Source organism: Procambarus clarkii, chromosome 12 (genome assembly GCF_040958095.1).
Source record: "Procambarus clarkii isolate CNS0578487 chromosome 12, FALCON_Pclarkii_2.0, whole genome shotgun sequence".
Classification (NCBI taxonomy): domain Eukaryota; kingdom Metazoa; phylum Arthropoda; class Malacostraca; order Decapoda; family Cambaridae; genus Procambarus; species Procambarus clarkii.
The window spans coordinates 46389101-46413159 of NC_091161.1; the positions used below are offsets into that span (position 1 = coordinate 46389101).

A 24059-nucleotide genomic window follows, 5' to 3' on the forward strand; every position below is an offset into this window, starting at 1 on the left:
CCATCAGAGGTCTGCGGTTGTTACACGACCTACTTGCGATATAATACCGTCATATTGCCGGTACGTCCGTGGACTTCCAGGGCACACTAGCCTGTTTTCGACTCGAAGTTCCGGCCCATCCTGGTTGTGAGGGGTATGTGGGCCTGCGAGCCGCTCCAAGCAGCTGCCTGGTGGGCCACCCTCTGGCTGGTCTAGCCTAGCCTCGGGCCGGGCTTGGGGTGTAAATGAGCTTCCAGTACCCCATCCAGCAGGTATCGAGCGGGGTTCTTCGCCATCAGTCGCCTGGTATGCAGGTTTCTGGGCCTGCTGGGTTCTGTCGTGTCTCCGTTGGCCCTGTCTGGGGTCTGCCTGCTCCGTTCTCTGCCTTTGCAGAAGAGTTGCTATTTAAATGTTGCATGTTGCGGTGGTGCCTGTTGCTGCTGCTGCACGTGTGCATTGGTACCGTGTTTTGCGGTGGCGTTTCCTTGTTCCTGTGTCCGATTGTGGTGTGGCACTTTGCGGCTGTTTTGTGCCTAGGGTTTGCGTATGGGGGTTTGCTTGTTGTTTTTCGTGGTCTTCGGGTCTCTAGCTTGGCCCTCTCATGTGCGTGGGGTTTTTCTGTCCCTGCCTGATTTTCCACCCCTGGTTGTTTTCCTGTTTTTTTTTGTGTTTCAGCTCTTTCATCCTGCCTCTCCCCAGTCGTTTTCCTGGCATCTCCTTTGGTCGGTTTCCACCATTTCCTTTTCTTGTGTGTTCCATATCCTTGTGCCACTTGGGTTTCGGTGGTCGCGCCCGAGATCTTTCTGCAGCACCGCCTTTTCTTGGGCTCGGAGGGGCCTTGTCGGGGTTGCTTTGTGGTAGGTGTCCCACCTGCGTACTTCTCTTGGCGGCAGTATGGGGTATTTTGGCGGTCCTTCCTTTTCCTGTCCCTTCTTAGATGGCTACTCTAGTTAGCGTCGGCTTGGTTTTCTAGTGGGGGTTAGTGGGCCGCCGTTTGCACCGTCCTGGTCTCTGGTCAGCGTGCTCTGTCTTCTCCTCGCTTGGTAGGGCCCCTTCGGTTCCGGTTTGTTTTTTCGTCGGCTCTTTTTCCTTTTGGCATTTGCCTCTGGGGGTCGGGTCGCTGAGTTTTCTTGCTCCTTCGGTTTTAGCGTTTTGGTTGTTCGGTGGCAGCAGTCTCCATTTCTGGCGCGGGGTGGGGCTGCTGCGTTCTGGAGGGGTCCATGTTTTGTTGGTACTTGGTTGGTCGGGCCGGGGGTGTGTCATGTTTTGTGTTCAGTGGTGGCCCTCCGCTGTTGTTTGTGTGCCACGGCATCTGTGTCCGGGGCGCGTTTTGTGTTGATCTGGTTCTGTTCTTCCCGGTTCGCGGATGATGGTGTCCCGGGTTGTCAGCCGTGTTCTTGCGGCTCAGTTGCCTGTGTTCTTCACTCATGCCCGTGGCGTTCGTGGCTTCGCTGCCGTCTGAGCGACATGTCCTTGCGGTCATTCGGGGGTGGATCTTTGATGTTTGTACGGGGGCCGTGCTGCTCGTTCTCGTGTTGTTCCCGGGACTTTTCGGGGCTGTGGCGCCTTGGGTTGGCGTTTTGCTGCCGGTTGTCTCGCTTCTGTGGGGAGTGCATGGTGTCCGCCTCCCGGTTCTGTCCCTTTGACCTACCTCTGTGGGTAGTTAGCTCCGGGGAGCCAACGGGGCTCCCCCCAGAAAACCAGCGTTGAATGTAATGAAACGCCATTTTCTGGGTGAGACCCGGAGGCTTCCCGGCAACCCTCCCTCCCTCCGGTCGGCGGTTTTTGCGTGTTTTGACATCCAGCCTCAGAACTGATGGGTGGATAGCCGGCGTGGGAGGTCTGGGCTCCCCCTAGCTGCGCAGACAGCGGCGCGGTGACGCGTGATGTCATACTAGTTTGCTTGTTTTCTGTTGGGGAGTTCTATCCACTAGTTCGGCTTTAGGTAGCAATTTTAACCAGAATAGGGGTTTGTTTTGGAATGCTTACCTTTCTGGATGCTTGACCCGGTCGATGGCAGACATAGAAAGCTTCCAACCACACGGGGGTTTCTATAGGCCATTGCTCCCCTTGCCTCTCTGAGGGGCCAGGTTCTGGCCGTGGTCCCCGGTAGGCCCTAGAACTCCATACACATGACTGATGCCAAAGTCTGACATTAGCATATCAGCCTGGTAAAGCTCCGGGGAGCCTCCGGGTCTCACCCAGACAATGGCGTTTCATTACATTCAACGCTGGTTTTTTTCTTGGATAACTAAATTATGGTAATTCACAAATTGCATCCATAGATATGCATGTCCTTTTCAGAATCTGGTTCTTCGGCAGCAGAGCTAGCATATACAGAAAATGGAAAGGGAGTGCATAAATTATTTATCCTATAATGAAGCATTAGAGAAGGAAGTCAATTTTCTGAGGACACAGCTTCAGCAAGCAGAATCTCAAGTCCACCAAGAAAGAAGTAGTCTTCAACTATTGCTTAAAACACATGCTGAAGAGTTGGCAAAGAACAAGGAACATCATAGAAAAATTGTAAGCTCTAATTTGTTTTCTCCTGTAGGTAGTAGAATATTTTGAATTATAATTGTTTTTATCATATACAGCACTGTATCTACAGGTATCTGACTACACTTCAAGCTGGTCTATATTGGTTTAATACACCCAGCCTCCTCTCAGTCCCCTTCCCTGTGTGGGCTCTACTGTGATCTAAGACTTTGGGGCTTCATGCCTCATCTGGGTTCAGGGTTCTATTGGTCTCTCTGGCAGTGCTACATCTGGGCCTGAGGTGATGCAGTTGTGTCTAAAATCTCACTGGGGGAATGTTGTTTTTCTCTGGGGTCCTTGAGTCTTTGAATCCTTTTGGGGCATAGTTGTAGTTTGTATGTGATACTGTCTCCTTGGTTTCTCAGGCATTGGCAGAGGTTGAGTGCCATGAACTAAGGACCAAAGAGAATTTTCTACTTGGTCCTTGGTCCTTTAGGTCTTCTGTCTCTGCGCAGAGGCATTTTATTATTGTCTTTCACATTGACACCTCTGCACCTCTACTATGGGTGTGTTTCTTTATATCAGTCTGTACATTGGATTTGCATTTTCTCCACCAGTTTCCATTTTCTCATCTTTCTCCGGATGTAGATTTGCCTTCAGTCATGCTTCAGGGTTAGATCCAAAATCTCATGAGTTTGAGTCGAAGACTTTGGTTTGGCTGAAGTTTGAGGTTTCAGACTCATCCTGACTGGGAGAAGTCCCTTGGTAGTTCCCTGAAACTATCTCGCTAAGATGACTACCTGCTACTCACTGGAGTGGCACTACTTCACAGAGTCAGTACCTGCATCAGTGGAGCTCCAGGATATTTCAAATTCCTTAGTATTGTAAGTGCATATGTGACATACTAATTTAGTGTGAATATTTGAGTTTACCTTGAAAAGCTGAATAGAAAACACCGACCTAACCTAACCGTCTTAGTATGTTAAGAGAAGCATCTTATTGCTTCTTAATTACAGTTAGTACTTAACCTATACCTATAGTGATATTACAGTTTTATAAGAATAATAAAACAAAACTAAAATATTTAAATTGTAAAGTAACTCAGGATATTGTCAAAATTTTGTATAAAATCTTTATTGTTTAATAAAACTGAAAAATAAATTCCTAATATTAAAACTGGTGTATAACGAATCAGTATGAAGAGTTTGTACCTTTTAAGCAAAATATAACTTGGACTATACCACATATGTACTTATTAATATGCCAAATATTGACTATAAGCAATAAGTCATTATATGTACTGTCTTGTGTGAGAGCGGGTTGCAAGAACAGGTTGATGACCGTGAGTGATCCCAAGAAACATAAAGGTGTAGTGGATTTGAAAAATAGGCGAGATAAAACGAATGTAATTACCTAAGCGTAGTCACAGATTGAGCGCTACACTCCTGGTATTGCGTCTTCACAGCACTCTTTGTCATATAATGCTTTGAAATTACCGACATTTTTGGCCTCCACCACCTTCTCACCTAACTTGTTCCAACCGTCTACCACTCTGTTTGCGAAAGTGAATTTTCTTATATTTCTTCGGCATCTGTGTTTAGCTAGTTTAAATCTATAACCTCTTGTTCTTGAAGTTCCAGGTCTCAGGAATTCTTCCCTGTCAATTTTATCGATTCCTGTTACTATTTTGTATGTAGTGATCATATCGCCTCTTTTTCTTCTATCTTCTAGTTTTTGCATATTTAATGCCTCTAACCTCTGCTCGTAGTTCTTGTCCTTCAGTTCTGGGAGTCACTTAGTTGCATGTCTTTGCACCTTTTCCAGTTTGTTGATGTGCTTCTTAACACTATCGCCGATGCCACACGCGCACCGCAGACTTTGTCGTCATGGGGCCAATGGTGCGGGCGAGCGTGCAGCGACGCCGAAATGTGTATACTCGTTTCAGTTATCTCACCTTACTTCTTGTGCTATGTCGTTCGTTTTGGTATCATTGTGTTTGCAATTAAATTTCCTGCAGATGTATATGCATATAATGTCCAAAAGCCTGGCAAGACTACCTGCAGCAAAGCCTAAAGTTACCCCTGAACGAGCATCAATTTGCACACCACAACCTAATGTGTATACTCGTTCAGTTTGATAACATCAATTTTCATGTTACATCACTCGTTTTGGTACCAAATTGTTCACAAAATAAAGGTGCGCATGTTAAAACTAGTCCCATAATAATAGAGCAATAACTGGAATTTTAACAAATATTTTAATTTTGGACGCTCATCATCAAAACTATTTATATATTTCCAGTGATCTGACATAAAATTTCATGTTACATCGCTCGTTTTGGTATCAAATTGTTCGCAATATAAAGGCTCGCATTTTAAAACTAGTCCCATAATAATAGCACAATAAATAGAATTTTAACAAATATTTTAAAATTTAAAATTTAGACCCAAAAACGTATTTATAATCTTTCAAGTGTTATGACATCAAGTTTCGTGTTACATCTTTCATTTTGGTATCAAATTGTGCGCATTCTAAAGGCACTTATTTTGAAACTATCCCGAGGTCGATCGGATAAAAAATGAATTTTATACAAATATTTTTGTAGTGGACGCAAGTCCAGTCCACGGCTTGGATTCAAGAGAAAAAAAATGGACGCGAGTCATGTCCAAAGAGAATGATAGTGTTAACCACTGTGTTGCGCCAAATTTATTGTGACATTTCCCCTGTGCGCATGAAATGAAGTGTTCCTCAAAATTTTTTTTTAGTTTATAAAAGGATAAATTCCCTTCCCTGATCATGTCTATGTAAAAATAAATATAAAATTAAACTTACTTTGGCTGTGGGGACGTGGACGAGGTGTGCTGTGACGTCATCATGGGCTGGTCGCCCGTACGTGATGTTCCCAGAGGCGGTCGCACAGGCCATTCAAGCACTGCGAGTTGCCACAAATATATTTTCAATTATTTGTTCTATGTATTTCCAATGTGGTTTTATTTGTTTTTTTATCCCATATGATGAATATTTGTGTCCTTTACAATATGTATACAGTAGAACGTTCATAATATTCAATGGAACTGTGATACTTGTGTCAGTAATGTGTCCACAATAAATGTTTATTGTTGCAATATTACTTGTTAAAAATTCACTAAAACTACAATATGTAGTTTCACACACTGTTTACATAGTAACACACTGTATTATACATTCCGTACTTTAGAAGTGAGTAATAATCAACAAAGTATTCTATAATACATAGTGCGACTTCGCTCTCGTTGCACCAGGTACAGATAGATTTTCGCTTCCTGTTTCTTCATTCTGTGTGCTTGTAAATAACGCACTCATGTACACCCTTGGCTATAGTACTTGTAGGTGGTATGTAGCCAAGCTTGTAAAGCATAAGGTAATCTTGAAAAGATTATAGGAAAAGATCAATTTATAAGGTAGTATTGAAAATATTGCTCTGTAAGGTCCCATACTGGAAGAGATTCAGTCATTCTCGAAGTGTGTCAGTCAATCTGGAAGAGATTCAGGCATTCTGGAAGAGATCAGCTATTCTTGAAAATATCTATGGAAAACACCACCATGGAAGCCACTAACACTGTTCATCTATACTACTTGTATCAGATGCATTATCACTGAACCCAGAAAATGATTCATCTATGTATATTCTATATAAATTGGAGCTGACATAGGTGGGGCAAGCGTGTCCCTCAGAGCTACAACTGGATAAGCTCGCTGTATCGCCCTCATTTGTACTGTATCACTTGCATCCGACCTTTGTGGTAAGTCCTTGTTGTGCCTAGCTTCACCAATATCATGACCCTTATGTTCTTCATACAATAAGGTCTGAATTTCACTGACAGAGTGTGATCTTTCAACACTGCGTCAGACAGGTGTTTGGGAGCCAGAGAATGGTGCGCCACCCATGGTTGCTCACTTAGTACTAACCCAGCCAGCAGCTCTAGGGCATTCTGGAATTTTTTCGAAGATGGCTGTCTCTCATTGGAGGTCCTAAGAGTCCATTTTGTACACAACCTACCGCGCACACATTTTGAATTTGTACCAAATATTCAAAAGGTGTTTTCTCGGTTGGTGCAGTTTCCAACCAACCGAATTTTCTCGGTATGCACAGTACAGTGGTTAAGATAAGGGCACCATACAACCGCTGTATATTTAAGCTTGGGTCTAACAAAAGTCGTGAACAATTTCTTTTGTATTTCTCCATCCATGTATTTAAAAGCAAATCTGAAGTTAGAAAGTGTAGCATAGGCTCCTCACACAATGTTCTTAATGTGGTCCTCAAGTGACAGTTTTTCATCTAGAACCACCCCTAGATCTCTTTCTTTATCAGAATTCTTTAAAGATTTCTCACATAATTTATAGGTTATGTGGGGGGCCTATGTTCTCCTATTCCACATTCCATAACATGGCATTTTCACATTAAATTCCATTTGCCAAGTGGTGCTCCATATACTTATTTTTGTCCAGGTCTTCTTGAAGGGCAAGACAATCATCTAAGTTTATCTTCCCTATTATCTTAGCATCTTCAGCAAATATGTTCATATAAATCTGTATTCCATCTGGTAGATTGTTTATATAGACAATGAACATTACCGGTGCTAGAACTGAACCCTGTGGTACTTCACTTGTGACATTTCTCCAGTCCGATACATTGCCTCTGATTACTGCCCTCATTTTTCTATCACAAAATTTTTCATCCATATTAGAAGCTTACCTATCACCCCTCCAATATGTTCCAGTTTCCAGAACAACCTCTTATGTGGAACTCTGTCGAAAGCCTTTATTAGGTCCAGATAGATACAGTCGACCCAACCATCTCTTTCCTGTAAACTCTCTGTGGCTCGATCATAGAAACTGAGTAAATTTGTTACACAGGATCTTTCAGATCAAAAACCATACTGTCTGTCTGATATTATATCGTTTTTCTCCTGGTGTTCTACCCATTTATTTTTAATTATTTTTCCAATATTTTGACTATTACATTTGTCAGTGATACAAGTCTATAATTGAGGGGGGTCTTCCCTGCTGCCACTTTTGTAGGTTGAAACTATGTTAGCCTTTTTCCACACATCTGCTACTGCTATTGTTGTAGCACAAGAAAGGTAAATAATTGGATGAGAAAAAGTTGCCAGAGTGTAAAGAGTGCAGACAACGAAATTCATGATGGCCACCGGCAAGAAGAAAAACAAAACAGAGCTGGATTTTGGTGGATTAAATGAGGAAAGTATTAATATAAGCAGTCTACACAACAAGTTGGTAAACTTGGACATTATTGTGAACAATCGTGTAGAAATAGTCAGTAAATTGAGAGAGAGTAATGACCATTTGAGTTGCAAAGTATTAGATCTTGAAGGACTAGTGAAAGACTTATGCAAGGAAAAGAATCACTGGGAAGCTAAAAGTAAAGCCATGGAAGAGGAAAATAGTCTTGAAAATAGCTTTTGAAGAAGTTAAAGCAAATCTAAACATGAATAACTACAATATGTTAGGTAAGGAAATCCAACAGGAAAAACTCCTTTTGTCAGTACAGATGCAGGAAGTTATACAGGGAATAGAACAGTGCAAGAAGGATATGCAACTCCCTATGCACAAGTGGCCAGGGAGAAATAAAAAATAGAAGCAGTAAAAGAAGCCAAAAACTGTAGCACTCAGGATAAAACAAACATTAGGCTGGAAGTCAGAATGGAACTGGCATCAAACCTGAAATTGGTGCAAAACACAGTTGATCAAAGTAAGACCCCTATTATTTTTTGGTTGCAAAGGAGATAACATCTATGTCAGAAAAAGCTGTAGAAGAAGCGAAAGTAGTACATAAAATTGTTCGGTTAGTGGAAGGTCTTACAACCAAAGAGAATGTGATTACAGGAGAATTGGCAGGTATGAAAAATGGACAGATCGTCCCCATGAGGATCACCCTAAAAGGTGCTAAACATGTGGAAGTAGTAATCAGATATGTTAGGAAACTACAAAGTGATGAGGAAGGGAAATTATGGTCATTAATCTCTGTGCTGCACCGTGTTTATTGTGACATTCTGGTGGTGCACGGCAAATAGTGTCCTCCCCCACCACTAAAAAAAAATTCTTTGTAAATTGTTACAATTTCTTTTCAGAACATGTAAATGTAAAAATAAATATAAAAAACAGACTTTGGCTGTGGTGATATGGAGAAATTGCGATGTGACGTCACTGATATGTGTTCGCCCCTAGAGGTGGTCACACGGGCGATTCAAGACCCATGAGTTGCCATCGATATTTTTTCATTAATTTTTCCAATTAATTTTCAATGCTTTCTAATTACTTTTTCTGGGGAGCGCCCCTACAGCTCCCCAGGGCTATTCAGGCTGATAGGGATAGTCCTAACTTTTGGCATCAGTCGATGTGGGTGGAGTTCTAGGCCTACCCGGGGACCACGGCCAGAACCTGGCCCTCTCAGAGAGGCACAAGGAGCAATGGCCTATAAAACTGCACGTGATTTTGGAGCATTCTATATCTGCCATCAACCGGGACAGGCACCCAGAAAGATAAGCGCCTCAAAACAAACCCCTATTCTGGTAAAACCAACAAAAATAACGAAGCAAATGGACAGAACTCCCCCAAGGGAAAATGAGCAAAGTCATGAAGTCATACGAGCCACGCCACATGTCTGCACAGCTCCCTTCTCTCCAGGAGGGAAAAGGGGAAATCCCAGACCCAGATCCACACCTTCAGTTTCTTGGCTGATGGGATTAGGCTTAGTCGTTATGGCTCCAGCTCCAGATTCTTAGTTGTGATGAGCCTGGGTTCAGTATTTCTGTTAGGTGGTGTGAGAGCTGGGAGTAATATTCACAGGTACTTGGGCTTCATGTGCTTAGGGTCACCTTCCCTGAGTGCCCTGTAAGTATCGCCCTAGGGGCTTGGGGGTAACCTTCTACAAGTCACCTTGGGTCTACCTCTGTTGGTCTTTTGCTGCTTGGTTATTGGCCGCCCCGAGTGTTTTGGGGGGTTTCCTCCCTGGTTTCCCTTGGGGTAAGTGGTAGTTATTGCACTGGTGAGGGCATGGGGTACTGCATAGCTAGTTTTCACCTATAACAGCGGCTGGCTCTGTTTCCTCTGGGTATACTGCCCTCTTGCGGGGTTTTTCTTTTATTTTTATTTTTGCCTGGTGGGGGTCTGCCTTGGTGTTCCTTCCTCCCCTTATACTAGGTTTGTTTGTCTGTTTCGTCCTCGTGGGTGGACACGTCCCGGGGATTCAGCATTAGCAGTGTTGGTTGGTAGCTTGGGCGCCGGTTAGCAGTACCCTGTCTGGGTTCACCCTTAGCAGACCCAGTCTAAGGGGTCCTGAGAAACCCCACGGGGCGCTCGGGTCCAATGGATGTGACCCCTGTGTCTCCTCTCGCTTTTTGCGAGATTGAGGGTTGCTCTGTTCCCTTATCTCGGGGCGACGCTCATTGTTTTGCCTCCTTCATGCTGCCTGTTGGGTCTGTGACACATTCAACCCGGAGTCCTGCGAGCTTTGTTGCTTGTTTATGGCTCAGTTTACCCACTCTGATGATGATATTCGGGTGCAGGCGGCTCGCGCGTTGCAAGATAGGTTTAGGTTGTTGCAGCTCGCCCGTTTGATTGCTTCCTCAGAGGCCCCGAGGCTGCCTCGTTTTGTGTATAGGAACCAGGACTTGGGGGTGTGGGTCGCTTTGGCCTCGGTTCCATCTGCGCCCCCTCGTTCTTTCCCTGATTCATTCGGTTCCCCTCCCCTCCTGCTTCTGGCTCCAAAGCATCTGCGGGCTTTGGGGTCGGGGCAGGGTTTAGAGGTTTCTGAGACTCGGGCAGTTTTGGGGGTTGCCCCAAACCTTCTGGGGTGGTTACGGAGGCATTCAAGTCCATTTCTCCAGTCGTAGATCTGGGATCTGACCAGTGGGCCCGTTCTCTTCCTGCTTTTTCGGCCGTCCCTTCTTTTTCTTGTGTAGCCGGGGGGCTTGGGAGGATGACTCGCCCCTGGGGACCCTGACGTGTGGGTTCCCTGGGTTGGAGAGGGTCTAGCTGTGGGGCCTTGGGGCCCCATTGGTCCCCACCTAGGTTTTCCAACCCTCTGGGCGTGGCTTTCGGTTACAAGGAATGGGGTTTTCCTTTTCCCCTCTTAGTACGAGTTGGTTTGGGTTTCTGCCCCTCCTCGGGTTCGGTTCTGTGTCCCTTGGGTCCGTCAGTTCCGTCCTTTCTGTGGGTGATTTTATCATTTTCTCACCATTCTTGTCTAGGACATGTACTTTTCTGCATCGTGTCTTCATGTTCTCATCGTCTCAGGATCTTGCATGTCTGTCACAAACATAACAGCTCCCCTTGTATCTGGTATAATCTACGACAGAACAACTGACCACTATCCTACCTTTCTCGTAGCGAACATGGACATAACACCACCAAAAAGCAAGAAACTTTCATTTAGGCTACACAGTGAATCAGCTTTAGACAATCTTACAGAGGCACTTCACAATATTAACTGGGATTCTGAATTCAATAATACCCATGATATAAATTCATTAGCTAACCTCTTCCTCTCCAAAACTCTAAGCCTCTACAACCTTCATTGTCCTCTTCTTACAAAGCAAGTAACTGACAAAAGATTAAACAATCCATGGCTCACAAGTGGCATTCTCAACTCAATCAACAAGAAACATGAATATGAAAAGAAAGTTAGGATTGGCCTAGTTTCAAAGGAAGTAGCTAAAAGGTACTCATCAATGCTTACCAGTATCATAAGAAAGGCAAAACTTGCATATTATGTGAATAGATTCAATGAAGCAAAAGGCAACATGAAAAACACTTGGAAAACTATCTCTAGTATCCTAGGAACTAAACAACACTCACATAACCAAATAAAACTCTACAAGGATGGGGATATACCGTCAACTGATTTAGAAATGGCAAATGAATTTAATAGTTTCTTTTCATCGGTTGGTGCTAATCTTGCCAGTAAAATCCCACAGACTCAGACACATATTAACACATATCTCTCAGGCAGCTATCCAAACTCTCTTCTCCTTTCACCAATCAGCCCGGCAGATGTTGTGTCCATCATACACTCTCTAAAAACCAAGGCAGGGAACACCAGTAAAATTCCGTCCATTGTGTACAAGAGAGCCTCCCATGCCCTTGCCCCACCCATAGCACTACTGTTCAACAAATCTATAGAGTGCCACACCTTCCCTGATATCCTCAAAAAAGCAAGAGTAATGCCAGTCCATAAAGGAGGCAATCCGGCGGACATAAACAATTATAGACCAATATCAAATCTACCCATTCTATCAAAAATATTTGAAAAAATTATTTACAAACAGCTCTATTCCTACCTCGTAAAATTCGACATACTCAGCCCCTGCCAGTTTGGCTTCCGGTCCCAAAAGAGTACCAATGATGCAATCATTAGTCTCCTTGACATTATCTACTCAGCCCTTGACAAAAATGAGTTTCCGATTGGACTCTTCATTGACCTAAGAAAAGCCTTTGATACTGTTAATCACAACTACCTCTTACTTAAACTCCAGCATTATGGAATCCGAGGCCTTGCCCTTGACTACATCCGATCCTATCTTAGTGACAGACACCAATATGTAACCATCAATGATACAACTTCTTCCACTCTACCAATTACCGTTGGAGTGCCACAGGGCAGCATCTTAGGACCTCTTCTATTTCTTATATATATAAACGATCTGCCTAATGTCTCTAATATTCTCAAACCTATATTGTTTGCTGACGATACTACCCTTATCTACTCAAACCTCAACCCACATACACTAAATAATGTTGTGAATAATGAATTAAAAAAAGTCCACTTATGGATGTCAACGAACAAACTAACATTAAACATCGAAAAGACTTACTACATCTTATTTGGAAGCAAATCATCAAATGCAATTCAGCTACAGATAGACAACATTAACATCAGTAATAAAAATGATGGCAAGTTTCTTGGCCTATTCCTAGACAAGAGACTCAACTTCAGCACCCACATTCAACACATAACTAAGAAAGTCTCTAAGACAGTTGGTATACTCTCCAAAATCAGATATTATGTTCCTAACTCTGCTCTCCTCTCACTATATTATGCACTAATCTACCCCTATCTTAATTATGGTATCTGTGCATGGGGGTCTACCACTGCAAACCACCTTAAGCCCATCATCACACAGCAAAAATCTGCTATCAGAATAATAACTAACTCTGCTTTCAGACAACACTCAGCTCCCTTGTTTAAATCTCTAAACTTGCTAAATATTAACTCCCTCCACACATTCTCTTGTGTCAACTACATTTACAAAACCCTGTTCTTAAATGCAAACCATGCTCTGAAACTCTCCCTGGACAGATGTAATAGGACCCATTATCACCACACCAGAAATAAATATCTCTTTGATATCCCCAGGGTCAAACTTAATCTGTGTAAACACTCTATGCAAGTTAAGGGACCTAGTCTATGGAACTCACTCCCTAGTGAATTGAAAAACTGTAAAACTTTTGCCTTATTTAAAAGCAAAACCAAAAAGTACCTAACTTCATCTATTTAGTTTCCTACACTGAGCTTTAAATTTGCTCTGTACCTAGTGGTACCCAATCTCCTAATTTTTATGTAATATCAAACAACCTTATCATTGTGTTCATTGCTGTCTTCTTTTATGTGCTAGCCATATGCTATATTGTGACTACCAATTTTTGTCAACTACCATTCAAGCTGTCATTGCAATCAATCTTATATTGTTTCTGCTGTATTGTGCCTACCAATTTGTTGTCAACTACCATTTTAAGCTGTCATTGCAATCAATCATAGCTACCTATGTGCTTTAATATACTGTACCTATAATTTTCTCTCATCTTTTTTTTTTTTTTTCATTCCATGTAATCTGTTATCATTTTTTTGTCTATAAATTTTGCAAGTATTTACCTCCTTAAAATTTTCTTAGATTAAGGACCTGCCCGAAACGCTGCGCGTGCTAGTGGCTTTACAAGACTGTAATTACCATAATTGTATCCTCACATTCCTTATGTACATTCTTGTATATGCATAAATAAATAAATAAATAAATATTGGTCGCGGATGCTACTGTGAGCTTCTGTGCGTGTGAGCTTCTGTGCTTTTGTGCTTGCTTCTCAAGAGTCTCAAAAGTTCATCATTACTAATATTTGTTTAGTATACATTGTAGGCACCCTACCCGAGGGTTATGTGTTTGCGGCTCGGTCCTCGGGCGCATGCGCCAAGGTTGTTTATTTTGGTTTGTGAGCGGTTTTTTTATCACAGGTTCTACACCGCTCTCGTTCAGCTTCTTTCCAGTCATAGCGCCCTGGATACCGGGAATGTTCTGGGTTTTACATATGGGGGAGAACCCTTCGTTCTCTCTGCTTTTACGGATGTGGGGTGGCTAGGAGTGGCGCCGCCTCTGCCGTTACTCTACTCCTCATCTTCTACGGTTCACGCATCTCTGGACATGTCCATTAGTGTTGCTCCCAGAATATTACACGGCTCAGCTGTGTCGTGACACGTTAGTGTCGTGACACGTTAGTGTCGTGACACGTTAGTGTCTACGTTTTACAGGTGAGAGGACACTGTCAGCCAGGCGCTAGTTCTCGATTTTTGAGATGAGTGTGAGAATGTTGTTTGTAGTGTGTTGATTGGCCGCTTTGTGTTCATCTTCACATGGCCTTCCTTTGTGCTTCTATCAATGCTCTTTGGCCCAAGGTTAAGGTCTGATTGAGGGGAAGGGTTCCATCGGACGTCAGATGGAATCTAATTCCTTGACTCAGTCTTTGCTTTCTGGATACTCCTTCCTTGCTGGGCACTCGTTCGTTGCCTCAGTTAATGCTCTCTGGACACTCATTCCTGGACTCAGTCATTGCTTTTGGTCCCTCCTTCCTTGGCCGTTGTTTAGTGCCTGGCTGCACTCTAATGTATATATTGGAATGTGTCTGTATATATATTTGGTCATGTAAATTCTATTTTCCTTGTTTTTCTTACCTCTGTATTGCACATTGTGTGTCTTACTATGTGCTTATTGGCTATACTAGTGTTGGTGCTGGGTTGGACTGCATACAGGTTCAGTTCTACTCACCCACTCCTGCCCCTACTGTTCCTTTTTGTTGGGACAGGGGGAGCTAGGATTACGATCCTGGCTACGGCCTTTTCTTTGTATTCCTCTGCCGGACAGTGCATTTTTGCCTTAGTGCGGTACCCATCGTGGGTGTTCTCATGTTACTCTGCTTTGAGTGCATCAGTCTGCACTGCTGGTGCTGGTTGCACTGCTCCTGCGGGTTGCGTTGTCGCTGTTTTTCACTTCGCGTCTCGCGTGTTGGCTCGTGGTGCTCGCTTCCTCGTTGGCCTCTGCCTGGGCACTGCCTTTTTGTTTTTGTTGCCATAATGACCTTGCTGTTTGTAGAGTATGGTTCAGCTCTTCGGCAAGTGGCAACTTCTCGTTCCTGGCCCCTGTTGGTCCTTTTGGGGTCCCGGGAAGAAGGGGGGGGGGGGGTTCTCCTGGACGGGGCATATCAGCTCGCCCCGGAGGAACGGGCTCGTTTGCGTCTCCTAGGTGTTCGGGTGTTGGCCTACCTCGACGACTGGCTGGTTTGGGCTCCCAGCCAGTCAGCTTGCTTGCTAGCCAGGGATTTGGTTCTTTCCCAGCTCGCCGAGTTCGGGTTCTTGGAGAACTGGAGGAAGTCCCATCTGGTTCCCTCTCAGGTTCGGACTTGGCTGGGTCTCGTTTGGGACTCTCGAACTGTCTCCTTGTCTCTCCCTCCGGAGTCTCTCCTGCGGCTGCGTTCCCGCCTTCGTCTGTTTCTGGAGGGCCCTCGGGTCACCCGGCGGTTGTTCGAGGGGCTGTGAGGGAGCCTGAACTTCGCGATGGTGGTCTACCTGCCGGGTCGGGTTTGGCTTCGACGGCTGTTCTGGTTCCTTCGGGGTTCCCCCTTCCGCCTCTCTCGCGATCGCAGAGTTCGACCCCTGGGGGCCTTGCGTCAGTTGCTGCGTCACCGGCTTCCTCTTCGGGTTTTTCGGAATTCAGTGCCTTGGCGCCTACCCGAGCCCTCGCTCGATGTGTACACGGATGCATCGTCTCTCAGCTGGGGTTTTATGACCAGTGCTCACCAGGCCGGCCAGGGGCGTTGGGATCCGTCCTTTCGTCGAGCTCACAGCACGGTGCGGGAGTTCGCGGCAGTGTGGTTTGCTCTGGGGAGGATTCGGGTGGCCCGCGGATCGACGATTCAGCTCCATTCGGACTGCTCCCCGGTGGTTCATTGCCTGAACCTCGGGGGTTCGATGCGGTCCTTGTCTCTTTGGGGTTGGTCGCTTCGGGTGACTCGTCTGCTGAGTTCTCGGGGTTTGGCTCTCCTGGCGGTTCACGTACGGGGCGTGTCCAACATCTTGGCCGACGCCCTGTCTCGCTTCGTTCCCCTCTCCACGGAGTGGACGGGCGATGACGAGTCCTTCCGTTGGCTTTGCCAGACGTTCGGGCGCCCCGAGGTGGACCTCTTCGCGTCGATGTGGTCACGGCGTCTTCCCGTTTATGCGGCGCCCTTCCCCGATCGCGAGGCCGTCGGGGTCGATGCCTTTCGGCTAGACTGGTCGAGGTGGGGGTTCCTGTACCTCTTTCCCCTGGTTCGGCTGTTGCTCCAGGTCCTGACTCGTTTAGAGACTTACCAGGGGAGAGTTGTCCTTCTGGCCCCTTGGTGGCCGGCCCAGCCTTGGTTTCAGGCGCTGGTTGCTTGGTGTCCGAACCCGAGGGTTTTCCTGCGGCTCCGCCTCTTTCAGCAGATCGGGCTGGTACGTCACGTGGCTGGTTCGATCTTCTCCTCGAGTCTTCGCGTATGGTTTTTTTGACTTGAGTCTATCATCATCTCTATGGTGATCAGGTGGCCTCCTTGTTGGTGTCCCACCTGAGGGCTTCATCTCGGCGGCAGTATGAAGTTTCCTGGTGGTCCTTCCGTTTCTTTTTGCGTCTTCGTCGTGTTAGTTCCTTATCTGTTCGGGTGGTCTTGTCCTTCCTCTCGTGGTTGTTTCAGGACCGTCATCTTATGCCTAACACTGTCGCTTCGTATCGTGCGGCGCTGGCGGAGCCCCTTCAGCTTGCTTTCGATATCGATGTTACGTCTGCGCCGTTTCGCAAGCTGTCTCGTGCATTGTTTCACCTCCGGCCTGCTCATGCGTCGCCTGAGCCGTCCTGGTCTTTGGACAGAGTGCTCACTTTCCTTTCGTCTCCTCTTTTCGTTGTGGCCCCTTCGGTCCAGGATTGTTTTTCCAAGGCACTTTTCTTGTTGGCTTTGGCCTCTGGGGGTCGGATAGGGGAGCTTCATGCTCTCCTCCGGCGCAGGGGTTTCTGCTCTTTTGGTCGTGGTGATTGTTTTGTTCGTTTGCAGCCGTCTCCTTCTTTTCTGGCTAAGAATGAGACTGCTGCGTTCCGGAGGGGTCCATGGGTGGTTGATGCTTGGTTGGTCAGGCCGGGGGTGCATCATGTTTTGTGTCCGGTTGCGGTGCTTCGCCGTTATTTGCGCGCCACAGCTTCTGTGTCCGGGGACGCGCTGTGGGTTGATCCGGTTTCCCTTCTTCCCTGTTCGCAGGTTCGGGTCTTCCAGGTCGTCCGCAGGGTTATTAAGTCCAGCCAGCCTGCGGTCTATCCCCGTGCCCATGACGATCGTAAGTTCGCGGCTCTTGCTGCCGTCTTTGGGAATATGTCCTGGTCTGATATTTGGGCGCGGGGATTTTGGTGGTCGAACAGGGTCCTGGCTGCTCGTTACCTTGTGAATGTCCCTGGGCCCTGTCGGGCCTGTGTTGCTTTGGGTCGGCGGTTGCAGCCAGTTGTCTCGGCTTCGAGTTGAGGAGTGAGCAACGACCGCCTCCCAGGTAAGTCCCTCTTTTTTCTGTCTGTAGGTAGTTAGCTCCGGGGAGCCGACGGGGCTCCCCCCAGAAAACCAGCGTTGAATGTAATGAAACGCCATTTTCTGGGTGAGTCCCTGAGGCTCCCCGGCATCCCTCCCTCCCTCCGGTCGGCGATTTTTCGCGTTTTTGACATCCAGCCTCAAGAACTGAGGTGTGGGTAGTCGGTGTGGGGGGTCTGGGGCTCCCCCTTCCCCCTCCCGGGGAGGGGGGAGCTGTGCAGACAGCGGTGCGGCAGTGTGTGACGTCACACTAGTTTGCTTGTTTTCTGTTGTGGAGTTCTATCCACTAGTTCGGCGTTTGGTAGCAATTTTAACCAGAATAGGGGTTGGTTTTGAGGCGCTTACCTTTCTGGGTGCCTGTTCCGGTCGATGGCAGACATAGAATGCTTCCAACCACATGGGGGCTTCTATAGGCCATTGCTCCCCTTGCCTCTCTGAGGGGGCCCGGTTCTGGCCGTGGTCCCCGGTAGGCCTAAGAACTCCATACACATGACTGATGCCCAAGTCTGACATTAGCATATCAGCCTGGGATAGCTCCGGGGAGCCTCCGGGACTCACCCAGAAAATGGCGTTTCATTACATTCAACACTGGTTGTTTATGTTCCAAAATCTTAAAATCGATCCCAGTGTTATGTAGTAGAGAAAAATTGAGTTATACAGTACAACCTTGATTCAACGTACTATATGGGACCAACCCCAGTTCGTTGGAGCGTTGGATTCATTGCAAGAGGTGACCTTCAGAAGGCGTTTGTGTCAGTGTCTTTTTTTTTCTTGTACACAATAAAAATGCATTATCATATTACATACTCTACCCTATATATTACTTCTCTACTAAAAAATACTGTAATTCATAAATTTACCTTATTGTTGAAGTTATGTCCATCTTGAAGTTTCATGAAGTTGTGAATGCTCTACATTAAATAAGTACTGAAGTGCATTATGCCATTAGCACTGTGTTGATTAAAAGTAGTTCTGCTGTATGTTGAGTACTACAATACAGTTTATGAAAACTATTGTACACTAAAATTACTGCAACTTTAATTTTAACACTGTGTACACACTTAAATTTAACACTTGTTCTAACTGTTCACGCTGCACACGATGTTTTTAGATGTTTGCATCAGCTTTGATGGTGCTCGCTGCTGCTACTGTGGGTTCAGCTGCTTCTGAGCTGGTGCTGGCTGCTGTTGTACCAGTGCTGGGTACAACTGTGCTTGTGCTGGGTACGGCTGTTGTACCAGTGCTGGGTACGACTGTTCTCGTGCTGGGTACGGCTGTTCTCGTGCTGGGTTCGGCTGTTCTCGTGCTTGGTATGGCTGTTCTCTTGCTGAGTATGACTGTTCTCGTGCTGGGCACGGCTGTTCTCGTGCTTGGTACGGCTGTTCTCCTGCTGGGTATGGCTGTTCTCCTGCTGGGTACGGCTTTTAATTGATGGGCCTCGACTCAACCTTGCTGTGTGAGTAATGCTGTGGGAGGAAGGATGGTGGCGTCGTCTTCTGACTGCGTGGTCACCTTTTATTGACTGCACTCACCATATCAGCTTAGTGGTTCGCTATGGTGAACACAAATGTAGATACTTATATATAATGTGTGTATAGTGTGTAATAACAACAATAGGAGTATGTTGGGAGCCGCCATTTTGGTGAGGGAGGTGCGTCATCTGCACGACTTGTCATGTTGTTTACTGGTGGCCACTATGATCTTTGGGCACCATTCCAGCTTATTTGTACAGGTATGGTGAATAATACATGTAGATACTTATATATAATGTGTGTGTATATAGTGTAATAACAACACCACAAACAGTATTGTTGGAGGAGAAATATTAATGCGTCTGGCCTTGAGGGCAGCCGCTACCTGTTGACTGTGTGAGTAGCTACGTCTTATTGCCTTTACTCACCATACAAGCTTAGATGTACAGTTATGGTGAACAAAACATGTAGATACTTATATTTAACATCTGTGTATAGTGAATAAAAGCAAAAACAGTAAGGTGGGAGGAGTATGTTGGCGAGTGAGGAGGTGAGTGAGGAGTGGTGGCGAGTGTCTGGCTGGCTGGTGAGTGACGGCCGCTCTTCGTTGATTTTTGACTCACAATACCAACTTATTGGTGCGTTATGGTGAACAAAACATGCGTATACGTATATATAACATGTGTATATAGTGTAATAACAGCAAAACTATTTGTTCATTGTTTTATGAACATAATAATTGAATCACTAAAATGAACACAATAATTTTGAGTAAAGCGATGGTTCACACATTTTATTATATAAATATATCACAACACACACTATTGAATAATATTACTGCAAAAAACAAAGAAAAAATCAGACATTGAAATAATTACATAATAATATCTTTGTGGCAACGCCCGCCTGACAGCTCGGGCGGAGCAGACCTCGTCTGGCGACTGTTCTGTGAACGCCTCTTTTTTGCCACACTTTCCCACTCTATTTGCACCAAAATATGCCACCTACGATCCCCCCCTCCCCGCTATGGTGAACACAAATGTAAATACTTATTACACTATATATACACGTTACGTATGACTTGTAATACTGTGTAAGGGCGGCTACTATGCTCTTTGGGCACTATACCAGCTTAGTTGAACAGTTACAATGAACAAAACATGTAGATGCATATATATAATGTGTGTATATAGTGTAATAACACCACAAACAGTATACTGTTCTTGAAGGAGGAATGTTAGTGTGTGTGGCCTTGAACCAGGGAGGGAGGGAGTACAGCTGTGTGGGGGCCACCTGTTACTGTCTGCACTCAACATACCAACTTAGTGGTTCGCTATGGTGACCAAAGCATGCAGAAACGTATATATAACCTGTGTATGTAGTGTAATAACATAAAAACTATTTTTTATTGTTTTATGAACATAATTGAATCACTAATATGATCACAATACTTTTGAGAATAGCTATGAATTTGCACATTTTATTATATAAATACTGTATATCACACTACACACTATTGAATAATATTACTGCAAAAAAAAAATTGAAAAAACAATCGGACACATTGAAATAATTAGGTACAGTAATATCTTTGTGGCAACTCTCACCTGACAGCTGGGGTGGAGCAGACCTGTAGCGCTTGCTCTGTCAACGCATCTTTTTTGCCAGACTTCCACGCCCTATTGCGGTCAAAATATGTCCCCAACAATTTTATTATTTTTCCCTGTGATCAGGGAACACAATGAACACTCTTATAAGACAAAATAATTTTTTTATTTTTTTTTTATTTCTTTGGGGCTCCTGTGGGTGTTGAAGTCCAAATAGCCCAGAGCAGCATAGGGGGTTAAAGGATATCAACAGGTACATTTTAGCATTATTTAAGGATTATTGCAAGATACAAGGAGCAAACTATGTGATAACATGATATAAGATAACAGCAATGATTATAATGGTGAAGTTGTATGGCATAGGTACATATATTGGGGAATTGGGTAGCACTAGAAACAGTGCAAGTTTCAAGCACTAGGTAGGACTCTAGCGGGGGACCAACAAGATACTATCAGATGAGACCAAAACTAAGAGGCAACCACCCCCCCCCCCCCCACCACCAGGCAAGAAAACAAAACCAAAAGAAAAACCCTGCAAAAGGACAACGTACCTATTCGGAACAGAGCCGGCCGCTACGAGAGGTTACAACTAGCTGCACAGTACCCTGCACCCCAACCAGTGACTAATACTACCCCTACCCAGGGGCAAACAGGGGTGAAAGAAACACCCGGCTGACACCAAGGGGGCCAATCACCGAGCAGCAAAAGACCTTGCAGAGGTAGCCCCAAGGTGACCTGTGGGAGATGGCCCCAAGCCCAAAGGGCAGTACTTACTGGGCACCTAGGGAAGGTGACCCTAGGTGCATACAACCCGAGTACTGGTGAATATACTCCTGGCTTGCGCATCACACCACAAGGCACAGGACTGGAAATCGGGAGCCAGAGTCCCACGATCTTGCCAGCTTCACATCAGCCACAGAACTGCAGGGTGGATTGCCAGCATGGGGGTCTGGGGCTCCCTCTTCCCCCTCCCAGGGAGGGGGGGGGGTTGTGCAGACAGCGGCGCAGTGACATGGTGACATCATGCTAGTTTGCACATTTTCATTTGGGGAGCTCTATCCACTAGTTCGGCTTTCAGTAGCAATATTTTGACCAGAATAGGTGTTTGTTTTGGGGTTCCTAGCTCTCTGGGTGCCTGACCCGATCGATGGCAGACATAGAATGCTTCCAACCACATGGGGGTTTCTATAGGCCATTGCTCATTGTGCCTTTCTGAGGGGGGCCAGGTTCTAAATCGTGGTCCCTGGTAGGCCTAAGAATTCCATTCACACTGACGGATCCCAATGGTTAATACATTCATATCAGCCCGGTTAGCTCCAGGGAGCCGAAAGGGGCTCCCCCCAAAAAACGGTTGGTATACTCTCTAAAATCATGTATTATGTTCCCCACTCTGCTTTCCTTTCACTATACTACTCACTAATCTATTCTTACCTTATGTAGAGAATCTGTGCATAGGGTTCAACTACTGCAAATTACCTTAACTCTTTGCCTATGTGAGTATTGCACAGCCTATGTGAGTAACTTTCACTTCAAGCGCACATTGCACAAAGGCGATTGAGAGTTCTGAGCACGATTTAAATGTCCTGCCGGGTAAAGAAAGAACCCATATGCTAGCCAGGTGTGATAGTAATCAGATATCATCTTGGAAAAAAAATCCTGAGTCCCTAACTTTCCTTCTAGGGCATTTGTAAGCAATTGAGTACCATTGCTTGGCAACATCACAATCCAGCATCTGAACATTTAGGGCAGCCATATAAGACACAGTAAACTTTTATCAATGACAAATGAGTGTATATATTTGAGGCAAAATCTGTGCTATATGCATTTTTAAGATTTAGGCTTATAATATGTGTATATATATATATATATATATATATATATATATATATATATATATATATATATATATATATATATATATATATATATATATATATATATATATATATATATGTCGTACCTAGTAGCCAGAACGCACTTCTCAGCCTACTATGCAAGGCCCAATTTGCCTAATAAGCCAAGTTTTCTTGAAATTATATATTTTCTCTAATTTTTTTCTTATGAAATGATAAAGCTACCCATTTCATTATGTATGAGGTCAATTTTTTTTTATTGGAGTTAAAATTAACGTAGATATATGACCGAACCTAACCAACCCCACCTAACCTAACCTAACCTATCATTTTAGGTTAGGTAGCCGAAAAAGTTAGGTTAGGTTAGGTTAGGTAGGTTAGGTAGTCGAAAAACAATTAATTCATGAAAACTTGGCTTATTAGGCAAATCGGGCCTTGAATAGTAGGCTGAAAAGTGCGTTCTGGCTACTAGGTACGACATACATATATATATATATATATATATATATATATATATATATATATATATATATATATATATATATATATATGTCGTACCTAGTAGCCAGAACGCGCTTCTCAGCCTACTATGCAAGGCCCGATTTGCCTAATAAGCCAAATTTTCCTGAATTAATATATTTTCTCTAATTTTTTTCTTATGAAATGATAAAGCTACCCATTTTATTATGTATGAGGTCAATTTTTTTTATTGGAGTTAAAATTAACGTAGATATATGACCGAACCTAACCAACCCTACCTAACCTAACCTAACCTATCTTTATAGGTTAGGTTAGGTTAGGTAAACGAAAAAGTTAGGTTAGGTTAGGTTAGGTAGGTTAGGTAGTCGAAAAACAATTAATTCATGAAAACTTGGCTTATTAGGCAAATCGGGCCTTGCATAGTAGGTTGAGAAGTGAGTTCTGGCTACTAGGTACGACATATATATATATATATATATATATATATATATATATATATATATATATATATTTATATATATATATATATATATATATATATATATATATATATATATATATAACTGAAAACTCACACCCCAGAAGTGACTCGAACCCATACTCCCAGAAGCAACGCAACTGGTATGTACAAGACGCCTTAATCCACTTGACCATCACGACCGGACATAATGAGGTGATAGCCTAAGCTATTTGAACCACCCCACCGCCGGCACTCGGATAGTAATCTTGGGCATAGCATTTTACCAAATCACCTCATTCTTTGGGGCACACGTGAGGAACACAAATGCGAACAAGCCTGAATGGTCCCCAGGACAATATGCAACTGAAAACTCACACCCCAGAAGTGACTCGAACCCATACTCCCAGAAGCAACGCAACTGGTATGTACAAGACGCCTTAATCCACTTGACCATCACGACCGGACATAATGAGGTGATAGCCTAAGCTATTTGAACCACCCCACCGCCGGCACTCGGATAGTAATCTTGGGCATAGCATTTTACCAAATCACCTCATTCTTTGGGGCACACGTGAGGAACACAAATGCGAACAAGCCTGAATGGTCCCCAGGACAATATGCAACTGAAAACTCACACCCCAGAAGTGACTCGAACCCATACTCCCAGAAGCAACGCAACTGGTATGTACAAGACGCCTTAATCCACTTGACCATCACGACCGGACATAATGAGGTGATAGCCTAAGCTATTTGAACCACCCCACCGCCGGCACTCGGATAGTAATCTTGGGCATAGCATTTTACCAAATCACCTCATTCT

At 44.6% G+C, this 24059-nt stretch overlaps 1 protein-coding gene across 3 annotated transcripts in view; it reads left to right on the forward strand.

Annotated features, from left to right (window-relative positions):
- Window positions 1-24059, forward strand: part of LOC138363920 (F-box/LRR-repeat protein 16-like) — a 159917-nt gene that overhangs the window by 59402 nt on the left and 76456 nt on the right. For all 3 annotated transcript variants that reach the window (XR_011228266.1, XM_069323381.1, XM_069323382.1), the window contains exon 4: window positions 2284-2505. Coding sequence is in view for 1 of the 3 variants with exons in the window: in XM_069323382.1 (XP_069179483.1) it covers window positions 2284-2310 (27 nt within the window). In the remaining 2 variants the exon portion in view is untranslated. The remainder of the gene's footprint in view (window positions 1-2283; window positions 2506-24059) is intronic.